Source organism: Nelumbo lutea, chromosome 5 (genome assembly GCF_056320005.1).
Source record: "Nelumbo lutea isolate HS-2025 chromosome 5, American lotus-T2T, whole genome shotgun sequence".
In the NCBI taxonomy this organism is placed as follows: Eukaryota; Viridiplantae; Streptophyta; class Magnoliopsida; order Proteales; family Nelumbonaceae; genus Nelumbo; species Nelumbo lutea.
This window is the reverse complement of record NC_142688.1, coordinates 11989996-12008668: the sequence shown is the minus strand read 5'-3', so window position 1 is coordinate 12008668 and position 18673 is coordinate 11989996. Positions and strand designations below refer to the sequence as shown.

General features: G+C 37.2%; 1 protein-coding gene and 1 pseudogene across 3 annotated transcripts; both read left to right on the top strand.

Moving 5' to 3' along the window:
- The first annotated feature begins 1311 nt into the window (after positions 1–1311).
- On the top strand, positions 1312–10667 carry LOC148850364 (putative receptor-like protein kinase At1g49730). 2 transcript variants are annotated; one of them, XM_088942794.1, is made up of 9 exons: positions 1312–1617; positions 4691–5242; positions 8250–8543; positions 8624–8882; positions 8963–9015; positions 9113–9180; positions 9317–9406; positions 9507–9591; positions 9675–10667. In XM_088942794.1, the coding sequence occupies exons 1-9, from the start codon at positions 1545–1547 to the stop codon at positions 10151–10153; spliced, it is 1953 nt and encodes a 650-aa protein (XP_088798920.1). In that variant the 5' UTR covers positions 1312–1544; the 3' UTR covers positions 10154–10667. The 2 variants fall into 2 exon arrangements, with proteins under 2 accessions (XP_088798920.1, XP_088798919.1); XM_088942793.1 differs by having other exon boundaries at positions 1400–1617; positions 8250–8534.
- Positions 10668–10813: 146 nt separating this feature from the next.
- Positions 10814–13126, top strand: LOC148850363 (subtilisin-like protease SBT3; annotated as a pseudogene). Its single transcript, XR_016099108.1, has 3 exons — positions 10814–10926; positions 10990–11101; positions 11406–13126. The product of XR_016099108.1 is annotated as a subtilisin-like protease SBT3 (transcript).
- The last annotated feature ends 5547 nt before the right edge of the window (positions 13127–18673 follow it).

Sequence of the window (18673 nt, the reverse complement as noted above, 5' to 3'; positions counted from 1 at the left end):
CGTTAAAATTAAGATATGATGGGCAAGTTGCTCATTTAAAGGTTATTTATAATTTGATCAATGATGAAGTATTCTTATTCATTATTTTATCCAAAAACATAAAAGAAGAAGAATGCGGCACGGCCCAGATCGACTAATTAGTAATTAGGAAATATTTCAAATAAATATTCACAAAATAAGGGACAATTTTTGTAGTTATTATATAATTGAGAATAATTTTCATTATAGATCTAATGAATTCATATTTTGCCGATTTATATTATGTTAAAATAAATAATGCCTCTTGAAGGTGCCAACCAGTTGATTGGTAAGGTTTTCTGCTTAGCAAATAAGGAGCTCAGGTTCTTCTCTTAGCAAACAAACATAATGGCCAAAAATGAGAAAATAAAAATTTCCTTTCTCATCCTATTATTTCTCAGCAACCAAACAAACCATTAGGTAAGGCCTTACTTTTCTCGGAGCTGACACCTACTCCAATTGTATGGTGGGGCACTGTGGGCTGAACACTCACTCATGTTCCCCTTTATTTTTGGGAAATTATCTAAAACTCATCATGGGTTTTCAACATTTTTCTTAAACTCACCACAACTTTTCAAAATGCCTAAAACTCATCATGTCACTAGCTTAACGTTAAACAAACTAACGGGTGTTAATATATTACCATTTTAACCTTCATACAAAAATATAAAATATATACAAAATAAATTAACGGGTGTTAATATATTATCATTTTAATATTTAGACATGAAAAAGGAAAAGTTCAAAAAAATATTTTCAAATATAAAATACATAGAAACATAGAAATTACAAAAAATATAAAAAAATTATAAAGATTGCAAACAAAATAAAAAATGATTTTCAAATTATAGAAAATATAGAAATTGAAAAACAAAATCAGAAAATAAAAATTGTAGAAAAGACACAAAAGATTATAGAAAACACAAATTGCAAATAAATAAAAAAAATACAGGGAAATGTATAGATTGTAGAAAATAGAAGAATGTAAAAAAAACAAAAATTATAAGAAACATTGAAAATTATAACAAAACACTAAAAATCAAGAAAAACAAAAAAAATTGAAAATTGAAAAAGGCCATATTTCCTGTAACTCACATTCAAGGGTAATTTGATTATGAAAATTATTATTTATGCTGATATAGACACTCTATTAAGAAACATTAACAGTGCACTAAGGGAATATGAGTTTTGGAAAATAAAAAATTTCTGACATGATGAATTTTAGAGAGTTTAAAAAGTTGCAATGAATTTAAGAGAAATGTTGAAAAGTGACGGTGGGATTAGATAATTTCCTTTATTTTTTGTTTTTTTAATTTGTTCATTTTGTTCCCTGCAGCTGCAGCTTCAAAACTCAGGGACGGTCTCGTCAGTGCATCTGGTCCCACTTACATACCTTCTCAAGTTCGGTCCCCTTTCCCCTTTTCCACGCTCAGAACTCAGAAGGGCTTCTCTTTCTCCCTCTCGGCCACACCTCGTTCATCCCAGACTGAGGTGGCGACTGGCGAGGTCTTCCTGCCGTCTCAGATATGTTGGCGTCCGGAGTGGCCGTGGTTGTATGTATACTGGTTTTTCTTGAAATGCGGCTGAAGGTGATGGGAAGTAAGTCCTTTTTCTCTTCCTTTTAAGCTTTTACTTTGTTCTCACGCCTTTAGTGGCAGTAAGGCAAAAAAAAAAAAAAAAGGTAGAAGCGTACTCTCCCAACTGTACTTCAATTGTTCTTGTTCGTGTGCTTAAAGGCCACTTATATCTTTTAATCACATCTTGGATTTATGGTACTGGTTTTCTAGCCGAAATGCCAAATGATGAATTCTTGGGTTTGATTGCATATTAGTAATAAAACTAATTGTTACACTGTTCAACTTTTCCCCCTGTTTTGTTTTTTGGTTTTATGTATTTATGGACACTTCTGAATGCATCTTCTTTTCTCATTTTGGGTCACAGGAAATGTAATTTATTGAGTCTCTGATTTGGTTTTTGTGGTTTTAGCGAATTTGTTCTTTTACTGTTTCTGTATTTTTGGCTTTGATGAAGCATCACTCTGTTTGGTCTCCAATTTCTTATCGGTTGGCTGCTAGTTACTCAATCTCTAAGCCACTGATAATGTTAGTGACACCTTCAAAACAAAACGTTAATAAGCTACATCTCAGAAGAGGAATTGAATTCTTTGTCCCTTGAGAGCCTTAGTTATTATTGGAAGATAAAATATGCACATTTTAGGGGGCGTTCTACAACATGAGTAATTTTGTTTTCATTTGTTTTTGGAATTGTCACATCAGAAAAAAAAATGTTCTTGAACTCTAGTTTTGTTTTCAAAGGGAAAAACAATATGTTTTGTTTCAAAGAACATTACATGTTTTTGAAACCAACAAAATGTTGGTTTTTAAAACAAAAACAAAATTTCTAGTATAAAAATTATACGATTTATGGAACATGATGTTGAATAATCAGACGAAACATGCCTTCCAGCCAGATTCAAGAACATATTTTTGGTTTCAGTTTTGAAAGCAGAAAACACACACACCCCTGAGAACATGTTTTTGTGTTTTTATTTTAAGAAACAATCTGTTTTCAAACAATATGGTTTTGATTTGTTTTTGGAACTGGCAACAAGAAAAACAATTCAGGCTGTAGAACCCCCCCTTAGTGTTCCCTGCTCCCTATTTTCTTGAAAAATTATAGGCATTGAGTGTAATTTTCAAGTTCCATATCTGGTCATTTTATTTTTTTCCATGCGTATTGGTGAGAGTACTCACATCTCTTTGTGAAATGCAATCCTTATAGCAAGAGAAACGAAAAAAATCTCTGGTGAGAAATTGCTCAAGGGAGGAAGTTGATATTGCTGACAATGAGAACAAAATCACAAAGATGAGGCGGAAAGGGTGTTTTTGCATACATCTATTGACTTTATGGTTTTGGGGGTGGGAAATTCGGATTTACATTGGTTAGGTTGTCACAAACTTTGGTTCCATTGAAGATTGCTCCATTTGGGTGGCTACCAGGGCAATGTCTTAATGGTGGACTATCTCAAACTGTAAAATAAAGCGAATGCCCATATTGCTGAATAACTTCTTCCCTTCAAATATTTTTGGCCAATGGAGCCATATAACACCATGATTATCTACCTATCTTGACTCTTCAGGCTCTTAGGTTCCCTATTGAGTGGATATCAAAATTCATCTTGAACACTCCATGGTCCATACTTGCGGTGTAACCTTTTGAGTTGACAATCTAGCCCCACCAGACTTTAAGGATCTAACTATATCATCATTAGAAAAGGCTCTGAATTCCTTTTTGAGTTTACAATGAGCCACCCTAATGGTAATAAGATCAATCAATGCACCCACTGAACAGTTCTTGTTTAAGAAGATACTGGCATTCCACTTGTCTACACAGTCCATACTATAGCTTTGCTTAACACCCCCACTGGACCTCACATGGTTACTCCTTGTGCAAGGGAGGAAAAGCTGTCTCAAACAATCTAGATTTCATGGTTTGATTTCCCTTGTAGCCTTTCTCTCTGAGTTCACTCCAATGATAAAGCTTATTTGAAGCACTAGAAGCCCTCTGAAGGTAGTTCTTTTTCCTCTCTAAGGACTATAAACCAGAAAAATATGCTTAATATTTGGGTGGAGAAGATTGATCAAAAAAAAAAAAAAAATTGGGTGGAGAAGAATGATTGCACATTAATCAATTGGAGTTTGTGAAAGAGAGCTATAACATCTGCTTTCTTTTGGGCATATGCTTTCAAGGATTTTAAGCAGGCCAAATAAATAATATCTTTTAAAAGTGGGATCTGGACATTTATGGATGATTTCTTATCGTTGTCATAGATAGATATTTCAGATCCCATCTAGACTTAGATGAACTTTGGCTAGGTTGTTCACCAGGACATAACAAGGTAGTAGTGGAAGGAGATTCTCAAGTAATTATAGATTGGATGAAGGCATGCAATCAGTACCTTGGCATCTAATTGCACTTCACTTGGGAGGTAAGATACTTTTAAATGACTTGAACATCTTGTTCAGATGGGTGCAAGGGTCATCTAACTCATTAGCAGATTTTGCTGGGGACTAAGGCTGCCTGAGCTGAACATTTCCCCTACTTCCTAGAGAGCAAGGGTTCCTGGAACAGAGCACAGATTTAAAGAAGCTGAATCTAACCCAATTCGTATGAAAAAATAAAATAGAATTTCCATAATGTAGAAGAGATTGGACATTTACTGATTCAAGGGAAAGATGATTCACTGGCTTTTCCTTCTTGTTGCACATCAAACATCTTCTGTGAGTGGGGAGACCTCTATTATTTAAGTGATTGATAGTGGGAACCTTATCAATGTGTTCATGAACCCCTTGACCTAGCAGGAACATGAAAACCCCACACATAATCAGTCTCAACTGCCTTTGATGCCCCGCTTGCTAAGGCCATATTGATGGAATGCACCATGGACATTCATCTAAGCTCTTCCTTCCATGTGATTTCATCCCCCTGATCTGGCCAAATTAAGAAAAAAAATGAACTTTTGGTGCAGCAAGTAACATTCATCAATTTATCCATTCAGGAATTATCTCTTTATTGCAATAGTTATTTGCATGATAGTTTGTGACATCAATTGACTGTAATACAGTTAAGTACATGACCATCTTACAAGTTCTTTTTCCTGATGTTCTTGCAGATTGTCCACTTGATTTGAGTGGGTCAAATTTAACGCTGCTATCCTCCACTTGCTCCAACAAAGGTGACAGAGGAAAGTGTTGCCGTTATATCAATGCTTTTGTGGCAGTTTCTGTTGCTCGCTATGCTAACATGTCAAGCAACCTTGGGGTTCCTTCAGGATTGTCTGACATCTGCCTCCACTCCATATCAGAGACCCTGGAACTATATGGGGTTCCATCAAATGCAACAGTCTTCTGTGCACTTGGTACAAAAATCCCAGTCACTTATGAGTGCATGGGCCGAATAACTGTCATGCAGATGCTAGAATCTCCAAACTTTGAGGATGTCACAGAGAACTGCAAGTTACCACTTTCAGAGGAAAGTAGTTGCAGGAGATGTATGAATGCTAGCATTTTGTACCTTCACCACCTTATAGGAGCTGAAGATAATATGACATTGAGTACTTGCCGAGATGCAACTTTTGCTGCTCTTGCAAGCCAGCGTGATAATGTGTCTACTTTTGAAATAGCAACCTGTTTCTTTGGTGTCCAAGGGCTTAATGTTCATCCAGGTATATTCTGCTCATGATGATGTCTTGGAATTTACATGGGTTAAAAAGTTTATTAAAAATAATAAATTTTAGATTGCTTTGGTGTTCAAACAATTTTTCATCACTTTTTCTTTTCTGTGTTTGTTGCTTCTTAAAGTGGGAATTTTTCAGCTATTATTTCCATCGATTGGACGGTGAAAGTTTGTTTTCTGCCCCATTTTGACAAGTTAAATGTTCATTTCTCTAATAACTTGTTTTACTAAATGTTTGTGAATCTAAATGGAGGAGAATCTACCAATCATCTCTTTAAGTGTTTTTGTCAAGTTTCAATTGACTCTATTTTATTATTCCCATAGATTGATACAGGGTTATAAGTTGTTTTGTCAAGTTTCAATTACTTATTTTACTAAATGTTTGTGAAGCTTGATTAGTTTAGTCAATTGATTCAATGTGATTGATGCTGAATTGAGGTGCAAATGCTGGACCAGGGAAGATCTTGTAAAACGCTAATTATTTCCCACTATACAACACCAGAGAGTTTTTAAATAGAATATCTCAATAACACAGGAGCTTTTTTCTTCCATCACTGAGTAGAATTTCTGAAGGGAAAAAGAAAAGATTATTAGAAAAGAAAAAAACATAAAGGACTTTGAGGACTGTTAAAAAATGTTAGGAATGGCAATGGGGAGGGGCAGGGCCGGGTTTTTCCTGCCTCGTCCCTGACCCCGAACTTAAATGCCCCGGCCCAAACCCAGGCGGGGCTAGAAATCCTAACCCCATCCCCGTCCCCATGGGGAACGGGGATCCCCGAATTTGCTCCACCCTGCCCTGGTCATTCCTACTTGTATACTTACAACTTTATTTTTTTTTTATTTTGTTAAACCTACCTAGAAGGCTAGAACTATTTTATATTATGTAATATATTATAGTATAATATAATATAACATATATTAACAGTTTTATATTATGTAATATATTATAGTTGGGGTGGGGTCCCTGCCCTGTCCCCAACCCCCAGAGTTTCGGGTTTCCCCGAACTGTGACCAGTGGTAAAAAAATCCACCCCGACCAGGACGGGGCAGGGCCCCATGGGGAGGGGTCAAATTGCCATCTCTAAAAATCGTTATGGGTTCCATGTGGTAATTTTCTGAATTTTATGGGGCTTGCAAGGGATTCAGGTTGGTCTTCTATTCTTCCCATCCCTCCCCCCATCTATCTATACAACCAAAAGGGTCTTTGATGAATGTTATGGGTTCCATGTGGTAATTTGATGACTTTTATGGGGCTTACAATGGATTTAGCCATCCCTCCCTCTCTCCCCTTCTTCTCAGTTGTGAAAGCTGCCACAGATGATTCTATTATTAGTTAATGAAAAAAATTACCTACATATAAAGGGACCTAAAACTTGAATCTATGTGTATGCTGTGATGTTTAAATCGGTTGAAAGAATTTAGCCACGAATTGGTAGAAGAATAAAAAAGAAGAAGCATATTTTTGTCGTTTTTACATGCAGCTTTGATATTCCTAACGCTGATGGCTGCAGAAACAAATTGTATGCGTTATGGTTTCTACTATTTTGATCCATATAACTTCTGGTTGTAACACTAAATTGTTTATGATTTATCATTTTATTCCTACAACTGTATGCATTGTTAATATTGGTTTTACCCGGTTGCTTTGCTTCCTGTATTCTACAAATGTTAAGTGATGCTTCTTGGCCTGTGTATTCGTTATCATCATCATTGTCTAGCTTATTCCATATTAGTAGGATATGGATATTTGATAGATAGTTGGAAAACCCAGAACTCAGGCTTGACCTGCCCAACCCCCCATAAAAAGACAGCAAGTCACAAGCAAAGATGAGTCAGGCATTGTTCTTTGTATTACAAGGGTTCTTGTTTAGTGAAATTCTATACTTTCTCTCAAAAATTTTCTTTGTATTACAGAAAAATCTAACATAATTTGGAGTTTGGACAAACAAGAAAATTTTCTACTAATAAAGCAAAATTTGTTGATCAGCAAGAAATATTAGCTTTATTAATGAATGGACTAAGAAACAAGAGATATCCATACATCCGGTAGGTACATGAAAAGAAATTATTCACTATTAAGGCATTTTTTATAAAAAAAAGCTTTATTAATAACAATATTAAGAATCAAAGAGACAGCCATAAATCCAATAGGTACTTGAATATACACCCTGCACGAAAACATACACAATAAGCATAATACTTCTCCCATGGGGCCAGCAGCCATTTAGTACAACCCAGCTACAACTCAGCACTCTCGACCCCTTCTCTTGCCATCCCATTTATTGGCTGATCAAGTTTTTCTGTTACTTTTTTATACAATGTTTTTTCTGCTACTTTGCATGCATGATAACTTTGCCCAGCTCTAGTTCCTTGAAGAGAAGTGTGTTAATCACCTTACGGTTTAAGATTTTGGCACTCTTTCAGTCAGCAATTTGTGAAGGTTTTGAATTTCTACAGTGGTTGAGGTTGATTGATATGCTTTCCTAAATGAAACAAGGGTTTGCTTTATCAGTCATTTAGTATTTGTAGAATTTGGTAGGACTCATACCCATAAACACCATCATCACAATGCAAAAGAACTTGTGCTCTATCTGTTTTGTTTCATGATGTGTCTTATCTTTCCATCCATTTGCTTTACCAAGTTGAATGAATAAAAAATCATTCAACTTGGTTGAGTCACATCTGGGTTTTCCAAGCATTATTTGGTAAGTGATAATAAAATGCCAATTGGAACATTTTTATTGCGATTTTTACTCCTGAAATGCTACTTTATAATTTACATTTTGGAATTTGTTAACATAAAATTATGAAATTTAGACTTTAGAATGCCCAGATATTGTTTTTCTTATTTGCTTTGTTCTTTTCCTTTCAGTTTCTGTTTCCTTCTCTTTTATTTCAATGAGTTTTCTTTGATGATACTATCAGTTATTCTATGTATAACTATTCTTTGGATCAATGTCCTTGGAACAATTGTAATGGTTCTGTTGCATTTACAGTGGTTGCTTCAGATCCATCCTCACCTTCGCTTACACCCAGGGCTTCTCCAAGTTCATTGCCTGATGCTAGCCCTAGCCAGCTTTTAGTAGGAATACCTTCTGAAGAACATCACCATCCTTACCACCTCACAGTAATACGTGTTGGCATTGCAGTCACAGCAGTTTCTGTTTTTCTGCTGATAATTTTGATATTTCTCATCCATAGGAAAAGCAGAGAGCTAGGGGATTCTGAGAATCCTGATAAGACTTGTTTGAAAGTTTTCCCTCCTCAACCAATTCAGAAATGTCAGGATGGTAACTTCATTTGGATTCTCTAATTCCATATTGGTTCACAATGATTTAGATATACAGGACATAGTTTCGTGTTAATGCAGGGCCATCTACGTTTCAGAAATTCAGCTATAAGGAAACAAAGAGGGCCACATACAATTTCAGCACCACCATTGGACAAGGGGGGTTTGGAACTGTCTACAAGGCTCAATTTAGTGATGGTTTTGTTGCCGCTGTGAAGCGGATGAACAAAGTTTCCGAGCAAGGGGAGGATGAATTCTGCCGGGAGATGGAACTTCTTGGAAGATTGCACCATCGCCATCTTGTTTCTCTAAGGGGATTTTGTGTTGAAAAACATGAGAGGTATTCAATTCGTATTAGTTGTGTTTCTTGCAATCTCATACTCATGTAAAAGCTAACAATTTTTGCCTCTTGATGGGCAGGTTTCTGATATATGAGTACATGGAAAATGGAAGCTTAAAGGATCATCTTCATTGTAAGCAACTATGTGACTCCGGATTTTTTCCTTGGTTCACTTGTGTTAAATGTTGTCCTATAATTACTAATTACCTGATTAACATGCATTTCTTCAGCTACTGGGAAAACTCCACTGAGTTGGCTGACTAGAATCCAGATTGCCATTGATGTTGCCAATGCTCTGGTAATTTATGAGACTTTTCATTTGGACCACATAATCCAATTTCAGTAATTAGGATCTTTTGGGTGTAAGTCCATTTAAAATTGTTTTCATACTTGCTTTTCCATGGTGGAGCCCCCATCTGTCTTTCCTTGTGCAGGAGTATCTCCATTTTTATTGTGATCCTCCTCTCTGTCATAGAGATATCAAGTCTAGCAATATCCTACTGGATGAAAACTTTATTGCAAAGGTAATCTATCTGGTTAGCTGGAGGCAAGTTTGTAAATTTTCACTAAACCTTGAGTATTTGTAGCACAATTTGTTCTTTATTTTTCCTTTTTCTCTTCCAGGTGTCAGATTTTGGCCTTGCACATGCTTCAAAAACTGGCTCAATTAACTTTGAACCAGTGAACACTGATATCTGTGGAACTCCAGGTAAGTGATGATCCATGACAAACCAGACATGCTATTTATTTATTTTTAAATGTTCTAAAAGAATGCCTATTGGATGACTTCAGGTTATATGGATCCTGAATATGTTGTTACTCAGGAGCTGACTGAGAAGAGTGATATATACAGTTACGGAGTACTGTTATTGGAACTGGTAACTGCCAGGCGAGCCATACAAGACAACAGAAATCTTGTTGAATGGTCTCAGCAATTCATGGCAACAGAATCAAGACTACCTGAATTAGTGGATCCCGCAATAGGGGATTCCTTTGACTTGGAGCAACTTCAAACCTTGGTTACAATTGTGAGATGGTGCACACCAAGGGAAGGAAGAGTGAGACCTTCAATTAAACAGGTTCTGAGGCTGCTATATGATAGTTTGGACCCAATGCATAGTGATCGTGTGCAAACTGTGGAAGATGGAGAATGTGAAGGTGATGAAAGTGGGGGAAGGATGAGTAAGGGGAAAGTGCAAGGGAACGAGGTAATCTTTCACAGTGGAGATGCGAGGTGTCTTCCTTCTTCAAGTACATCCAGATCCTACTGAAGCAGGAGCGTTTTAATTGAAACTGGTTCACCATAATCACCTCCTGGCATTTCCTCTCTCTAAGATAATGTGGGATTGCACCATATCTAAATCTCCTGCTTGAGCCACATTGATGGGTCATTCATCGACTAGTATATTATATTTAAGAGTAAAAAATATATCCTGGACAAAGGGATGAAACTGCCTCCAAGTCATAGGTATGCATAGTGTTCATATTTATCGAGTAAAAGCTTGTTTAAGAATGTGAAGGAACTCAAGATTATTACAGAAATTGCATCCAGACCACGAGAAATGGCAATGCTCATTGTTTATGGTTACTAGGCATTACTCTTTTTTCCCCATTCCCTTTTCTTCTTTGTTTTCCGCTGCAAAGCTAAGATGTAGAGTTCTGTATTATTCAAACATCATTGCAGTGTGACAAGTAGCAAAGCCAAGAAATGTCAGATGTAATTTCACAGGTAATTTAAGTAGTGTATATGCCCATTTTGACGGAATCCAAAATTAGTTGATATTACTTGCCATCTAAATTCAAATTGATCGAAACGAAATGGTGCTTTATAATTGTTGGGTGCAATCAAAGGTTCAAAGTATTGGAAATATAGAGTGTTGGAAGGCAATTTTAAGAGACATCTTTGGATAGGATGAAAAAAACCAAGAGACATGGATATACCCTGCTGCAATGTGTATGGTAATGGTGATGGTATACGAGTTACGAGGCTATCAGCGTCAAGCAGCAATGGCTATAACAATGCTGATACAATAGTGGTTGTTGTGTTGGTCAAATCATTTGAAGAAAGAAATGATGAATTAAGTTTTGGTATGGACCATTATTGACCACTTGGAATTCCAGATCTACGAGTGCAGGGACGAACTCAGTGGAGCAGTGAAGATGACAGAATTAACCCACCATACCACAGGTTTTGGTCCATTCCAAGACTTAGAAGAAAGGTGCAAGAATTCCATGCAGCTCTGTTTTTTACAGTTCAAATCTGAATGAGTGCGAATTTCGCAATCAGTTCGGATTTGCATATTTTCGTATATTGCAACTATTATCTGCACTCTTGATGTAAAATTTGCACTTCGTTTCATCCATGCTCATTGACTGCAGATTTTGCATCTCAAACTGACCTGAAATATGCACCACCCTTTTTTACTTTAATTTACTCTTAGATAAAGTGGGGACTGCATGCTTTTGCTTCCTATTTTGCTCCTCACTAATAGACAACCTTTCTCCTGCTTTCATGTAAAGTAGAAAGGAGAATGTGTCAACGGCACTGACTTCAGTTCTTCGGTGTGCAACAAGAAGCTAATCAGCTTCGGCGCTCTATTCTTTAAAAAAGGTCTAATTGGTAACACTCCCAATTTGACCATCTCGATGAACTCCACTCGTTACACCGGTGGTTCTTCTACGGCTGCGGGGAACTATGTAGAAGGTGCGTCGCCATGTATAAGGCCCTTTGGGACGATGGTGGTTACTTGTCCGATATCATTGCTGCAATCGACCTGCAGGCTGCAGGCAATTCTGGACGGTGTTGACATTAATTATTTCCTTGTCTTTTGGCTTGGACAGGTTACCTCTGTACGCTGACCCCGTGGCCATAGCCAGCTTTGCAGCCATTGAGAAGGGCATTTTTGTTGCCTCATCGGCTGGAAATGAGGGGCCTTACTCTGCAGGGACCCCTACACAATGGAACACCGTGGCTGCTAACTGTAACTGCCGGTACTATGGATCCTGAGTTTCATGGAATTGTTACTCTCGAGAATGGAGTTTCAATTACAGGGACGTCTCTGTACCTTGGACAAGAATGATTCTCTAAGTGATCAAGTTGATTACGTTGGCTCTGCAAGAGTACCCGGAGCCATCTTCTTATCCAGTAGCTCCAACTTGGAATTCTTCATTCAGAGCTCGTTTCCTGCAGTGTTTTTAAGCCCTCAGGATGGCCAAACAATGCCCTGCCTGGACTATATCCAGGGGAACTCTGTCTCTGACTCGGGGGTAAAAGTAAGTTTGGAATTCCGGAAAAGGCTTATTGGCACAAAGCCAGCGCCAAGGGTAGCCAAGTACAGCTCCAAGCTGTCATGGCGTCTTAGAGCTTATGGGACCTTGTTCCTTGGTATTAGCATCGTGGGGTGGGCTCAAACAAGTCCTGTGGGGGACTCCGGATCACACATTCTGTTCAGCAACTTCAATCTCATATCTGGAACGTCCATGTCTTGTCCTCACGCAGCAGGAGTGGCAGCATTACTAAAAGGGGCACATCCCGAATGGAGTCCGGCAGCCATACGGTCGGCCATGATGACGACGGCCGATTCCTTGGATAACACAGTAAACCCCATCAAAGATATTGGATACGGTGACAAAGCAGCCAGTCCTATAGCCATGGGAAACGGCCACATAAATCCGAACAAGGCACTGGATCCCGGCCTCATCTGTCATTTATGACGCAAATTAGACGATTTCGTGAGATTCCTGTGCGCAATGAACTACACCGTGAACCAAATCAAGATAATCACAAGGTCTTCTGATTTCAATTGTTCAAACCCATCTTTGGATCTCAACTACCCATCTTTCATCGCTTTCTTCAACGCTAATGATTCATCTTCAGATGTCAAAGTCGTCCAAGAATTCCTAACGTTGGGGATGGGATGCCAACATACACCGCTAACTTGACACCGATGGATGGTTTTCAGGTAAGTGTGGTGCCCGAGACGCTGATTTTCCGAGAAAAATACGGGAAGCTAAGCTACAAACTCAGTATAGAAGGTCCAAGGAGAATGAAAGAGATGGTTGAGTGGTTCATGGTTATCTCAGCTGGGTCGATGATGGAGGTAAACATGCGGTGAAAACTGAAAAGTCGTCTCTTTCTTGCAATTTTGGGGTTATCTAAGTAGACTAGGAGGGGGGGAGGGGCTACAAGTCTCTAGGAGGGGGCTGCAAATCAGATTTCAGTCCAAAAATCCTTTTTTTTTTTTTGTAATTTCTTGCAAGTTGAATGTACGTTGCTCAATTGTGATTTGAGGAGCTGATTGTTGTACTTGTACTCACAGGTGCCTCACTGTTTATCTATTTCACCCTTCCTCAGGCTCAGATTTTATTTCTATATCTCAAAGGTAAGGGCTAGCATTTCGTACTCAGTACAAGCAGTGAGCTGGCCGTGTTTCAGTTGGAAGTGGACCAGGCCAGCCAGAAGAAGGGTTAATCCAACCCCGTATCATCCAGGCTGTGGGCCAGCCTAAACTGGTTTGAATTTGAGTGAAATTTCAGAGTAGCCGGAGTCCATACCAAGCCAAAGCCAAGTTGAGCCATTCCGACCCATATGCTAAGTAATAAGTATACTAATAGTTTGTGCATTCTAAAGTATATTAATAAATCACAATATATGATTTTGGAACAATTGCAGGATGGCCAGATGTGAAATAAGAAGTAGATGGCATGGAATAAAAGTACATTAATTGAGAGTTGAAAAAATGGCCTGAACAAGTGGGCATGGAAAGAGAGTTATTTGCCATAGCTCATCAGCAGGCCAATAGAGAGCAAATGTAGAGAGGCCAGAGCCACCACAATTCAGGCTACAAAGAGACAATGCTTTTGGACTGCTTTCATCTTTCTATGGCATGTGGGGAAATAATCATCAACCAGATTGTCTTTAGCTCATGCAATTTGTCAATCAACCATGCCATGTATTTATTTAATTTACATTATCATAAATTGAATTTATTTTTGTTTTGGTGGGAGTGGGACAAGTAATTAATTAAGTGTTGTGTTCCTAGCTAGTCAGACTTTGTTGAATTTGAAATCATAGTTTTTAAAACCGACCTGGTGATGGAACCGGTCATGGTCCGGTTACCGGTCTGACCCTTCGAACCAAACACTCAGCCCATTCTGAGAAGAAAATAAAAAAATTCAACAAAATAAAAAACGGTTAAAATCGTTCGAATGGTTAATCGCCCGATTCAGCGGTTTGTTCACCAAAATCAACGGTTTTAAGGGGAAATCTGGCTTTTGGGGAAAACGAAACCGGTCACCTGACCGGTTCCTGATCGGTTCCTAGTTTTTCCAACCCGATCATCCGGTTCGGTCCGGTTTTGAAAATCATGTTTGAAATTTTAGTGTAAGAAGCACTCAAGGGCGGTGTTTGGCATCAATGCCATTGCTCTCGAAAACAGTGGTACATTATCATCATGTTGGAAAAATTGGTGGTCCAGAAAATGGTAACATGTTTAAAACCATTTTTCTATAAAGAACGGTTCTTTAAACCACACATTGGAAATCGAAAAGACATGGCTTGGAAAAACATCGAATTCGACACTTTCTTAATTTGAAGCTTGTTGCTGCCAACAAGAACATGATGTGGCAGTGGCATGGACTTCCTATAATGGGTACTAGTGCTGAAAACAGATATGGGGCATTAGTACCAAACAAAAGGTATTATTATTGCCACAGAAAATGTCCTATTTAACAACAATATTTTCAAACAAAAAAAGACACTATTTTCTCAGAAAATGATACCGTATATACAACATCGATTGCAAACATATACAAAGTTAATGAAAATTAGAAAAAAAATCAATATTCATACAATGCTTATTGTGATGTTGATGGTTGAGCTCATTTTAATTGTTGTTTCATTGAATACTTCAATGAAGATTATAAATTCTAGCTTCTGGTGAGATGCTCCACCATCCAATTTTTAACTTTTACACATCATTTCCTTTCGAAAATTAAAAGAAAATCTTTACTAATTAATATAATTTTAACGGTTGCCTCCAAGACAACCATTCTCCTCTTTCACGGGTACAAATTAATTAATAAAAATTGGATTTAATCAGGTGGAAAATAATTGGCTCCTACCTGATTTGCTAATTAAAGCCATTTTACACATTAACTTCAAGGTTGAAGGGTTTAGGGTTTAAGATTTAGGGGTCCATTTGGTTTATAATCAGAATCAGAATTGAAATGGCCTGATCCCATATTTTGTTTGATTCAAACAGGAATAGAAATGAGAATTAAAATCAATAGGAATGGGATTTCATTCCAAGGGAGGGATAGGGGATGGCCGTTCCCTCAAATGGGAGAATATCATTTCAGTAGGAATGGGAATGGGATTCCGATTCCGCCCAACCAAACAGTTAGATCGGAATAGCCCATTCCCGTTCCGATTCCAGACCTCTATTCCTACAAACCAAGCGGACTCTAAAATTTAAAATTTAGTATTTAGATCTGAAAATTAAGAGGTGATCCGATGCATTCGAACTACCATAAGGAGCCGTCTTGCCCCACCATATTCCATTTTATGGTGGGGCAATTTTACACATTAACTTCAAGGTTGAAGGGTTTAGGATTTAAGATTTAAAATTTAATGTTTAGATATGAAAATCAAGAGGTGGTCCAATGCATTCGTCCTACCATAAGGAACCGTCTTGCCCCACCATATTCCATTTTATATGGAGTTAAAAATCCTAGAAGCTAAAATGGGCCAGTTAACCATAGATATGCTCCAATCATATACCACTATGATAAAGAAAGTGACATTAAGGGGTTTTGAGAGGAGAAAAATTGGTCAATGGGTTTTGGTTCTTATTGATAAAAAATCTTATATATTTTTTTTCATATAATTAGATAAATGATTTTTTTATGACTAAAATGATCATTTTCTTTTTTACTTGGAAAATAAAAGAATATGGGTAAATACACTTAACTGAGTAAGTATTTCCTAGGAAAAACTTACCCAGATAATTGCATTTACCCAAATAAATAACTTACTGAAGCGGGCCTATGTATTGATCTCATAGGGTGAAGTTGCTGCCTTTCTATGTCCAGTTTCTTCTTTTTATATGTATACTTTATTTTCCTTGAAATGGGTCAATTGAATTATGGAGAGTATGATGCTTGCTTCAAGGAAAGACTTATTTGGGCCATGAATCTTGCTCCCCATTCTCGCTGGCATAGGAGGAGAATACGAGGCTAATTTGCTGGTTGGTTTTGATAGCAACGATCAAGCGGCAAAAGAATGACAGCCATGGTTATTGCTCATTGATCACTACTAGCTTCTAATTTTTTTTAATCCTTTTAACCTGCTCAAAATCACTTCTCATCAACTCTAAATCCTAATTGAACCCTTTTCATTGAGTACTACATTACACATAGGGTGCAAATGGATTGAATCGAACCGGAAATGGATAGATCCAAATTATGATTATGATACCCAAAAAAACTTATGGTCAAGGTTCAAAGTATTGATATGTATTGGTCGATATGGATCCTATTAATAGCTTTTCGATATGCCCTTACAGGGGTTGTATCAGGTCAGACCATGGTTCAGAGGGCAATCAGTACTTAAACAAACCACTCTGAACCAGTTTAAAAATAAATAAAACATAAAAAAAACACCGACACAGGCCGATACATCGATACATTGAACCTTGCTTATAACCAATCAAATGGTATCATAAAAATGATGAAATATATTAAACTAAAATGATAAAAATATTATATATAAAAAGGCTAAAAATGACTTCGATATTGTATTTCATGAACAATATAAATTGGAAGCTAATTGTATGAAACTTGAACATATGACAATTTAATAAAAGCGCAACATTGAAAGTTTGAAGCCAACTTTATTAAATAATAGACAAAATATAAATTCTAAGTATATATGAACATATAAAATAAATTGAATAAAATCAGATTGTATGATAGGGTAGATTCATATTTGTTCCAATTATAAATGAATCAAATCCAAAGAACCCTTAAGGCTGCGATTGGAAATGATGCAAATAAGTGTGAATGCAAATATATAGAATATAAAACGGCTTATATAAATTGCAAAATTGTGTTAGTTTTGCACTGACATGTTTACATTTTTACCAAACAACCTTTTAGCTGTAATAGATGCAAACATGAATTCTAATAAAGCATATGCCTTTTTATTAAAACCCCACTTGATTGCAAATTTACTTCTTTTTTATTGATGTACATTTACATCTTATTATCAATGTAAATATGCATTGGTCTGTCATTTGTCAATGCATAAATATAATGTTGCCAAACACAGGGCAAAAGTGAACCAGAGTGCAAATTTACCCTGAACCAGGTTTTACACTCCATTTGCATCATTTCCAAATGCAACCTAATAAGATCAAATTCAAATTTGGATAATTGGATATCCTTTGCAACCCTAATTGAGTATGCCTCATAGTAAGCCATTTGAATTAGGCAAGGAGTGTCTAACTCCTTACCAACAAATCATGGCATCTTCCAAGATACATGCTGTTTAGTGTAAATTTGTAATATGAACTCCAATTGTTCTCTAGTCCTAATTGGGTTTTTTCTAATTAGTAAGTATTTACCTCCATATTGATTATGAATCCATTACAATCATGCTAAAAGAAATCATCTACAGTCATCCAAAGGACTGTCAAGTTGCTGAAAATGAACATTTCATTTTCTGTATTTTGTATGTTTGGCATCGATGTTGCAGATACAATATTCTTTTTTCAGAAAACGGTGATACAGATGTGTGGGTTGAAAGTATTGTTTTCTGAGAAAATGATGTCTTTTTTTATTTTTGGAATCATTGTTGCCAGATAGAACGTTTTCTAGAGCAACAACTTTTTCTGTTTGGTACTAATGCTCAAATAAACGTTTTCAGCATTGGTACCCATTATCCAGTGCCACATCACTGCCACCTCACATCTCTGTTGACAGCAACGAGATGCAGCTCTAGGAAACGCCAAATTTTACTTCAAGTCATACCTTCCCGATTTTCAAGACATGACTTGAAGCACTGTTTTTTATGGAAGAACAATTCTGAACACACTCATTTTGTGGAATACTATTTTTTTGCGATATAACACTGATGTAACACCATTTCTTAGAACAACTGCATCGGTGCCAAACACACGCTACATCTTTATTAGAATTCAAAGATGGTCAATCTTTGCTGCCCTACGGTAGTATGGAATTCGAATTTGGTCTCGACAGCTAGTTGCAACTGTATATTGGGAATATTACCCCAATACTCCCAATGCATAGGGCTTTGAGAAAGGTGTAAAAACGGATTTGTGAGGACCAAATCGGAATTCCCCATTAATAATGGAAACTATATGACGTGAGTTACGTAGAAGGCAACCAAGAGCAGGTCAAAAAAATTAGGCGTGGCTACTATTAAAAGGACATGGTTTTTGGGGGCAGAAGCTACTGTAAAAGATTGGAGTCGTATGCACTGGGCCTCAAAATCGGGCTCATTGCGATGTAGCGGTTTAGTCCAATTATGGTCAGGTTTGCACATTAGTACGTTTTTTTGGCAGGATCAGGATGGGTAAAAGTTGCCTCATTCGCATAGAGCGTGGTCAGATCCTTGAGGTACAATACATTGGGGCCCCCTTGGAGTGAAGATGTAGTCCGAACTGACAAGGTGAAGTATATTTCCAAGGGACAAAAATACATAAGCCATGGCTAGGTTTGAATAACCCGAACATAGTGAGGTGAAGTCCACAGGCCAACATGGTGAAAGA

What these genes read in the sequence shown, in the direction of transcription:
- LOC148850364 (XM_088942794.1), top strand. Translation starts at nt 1,545, where the DNA reads ATGTTGGCGTCCGGAGTGGCCGTGGTTGTATGTATACTGGTTTTTCTT. An exon ending in CTTAAAGGATCATCTTCATT is followed by an intron (nt 9,016 to 9,112) that starts GTAAGCAACTAT and finishes GCATTTCTTCAG; the next exon opens with CTACTGGGAAAACTCCACTG. An exon ending in ATGAAAACTTTATTGCAAAG is followed by an intron (nt 9,407 to 9,506) that starts GTAATCTATCTG and finishes TTTCTCTTCCAG; the next exon opens with GTGTCAGATTTTGGCCTTGC.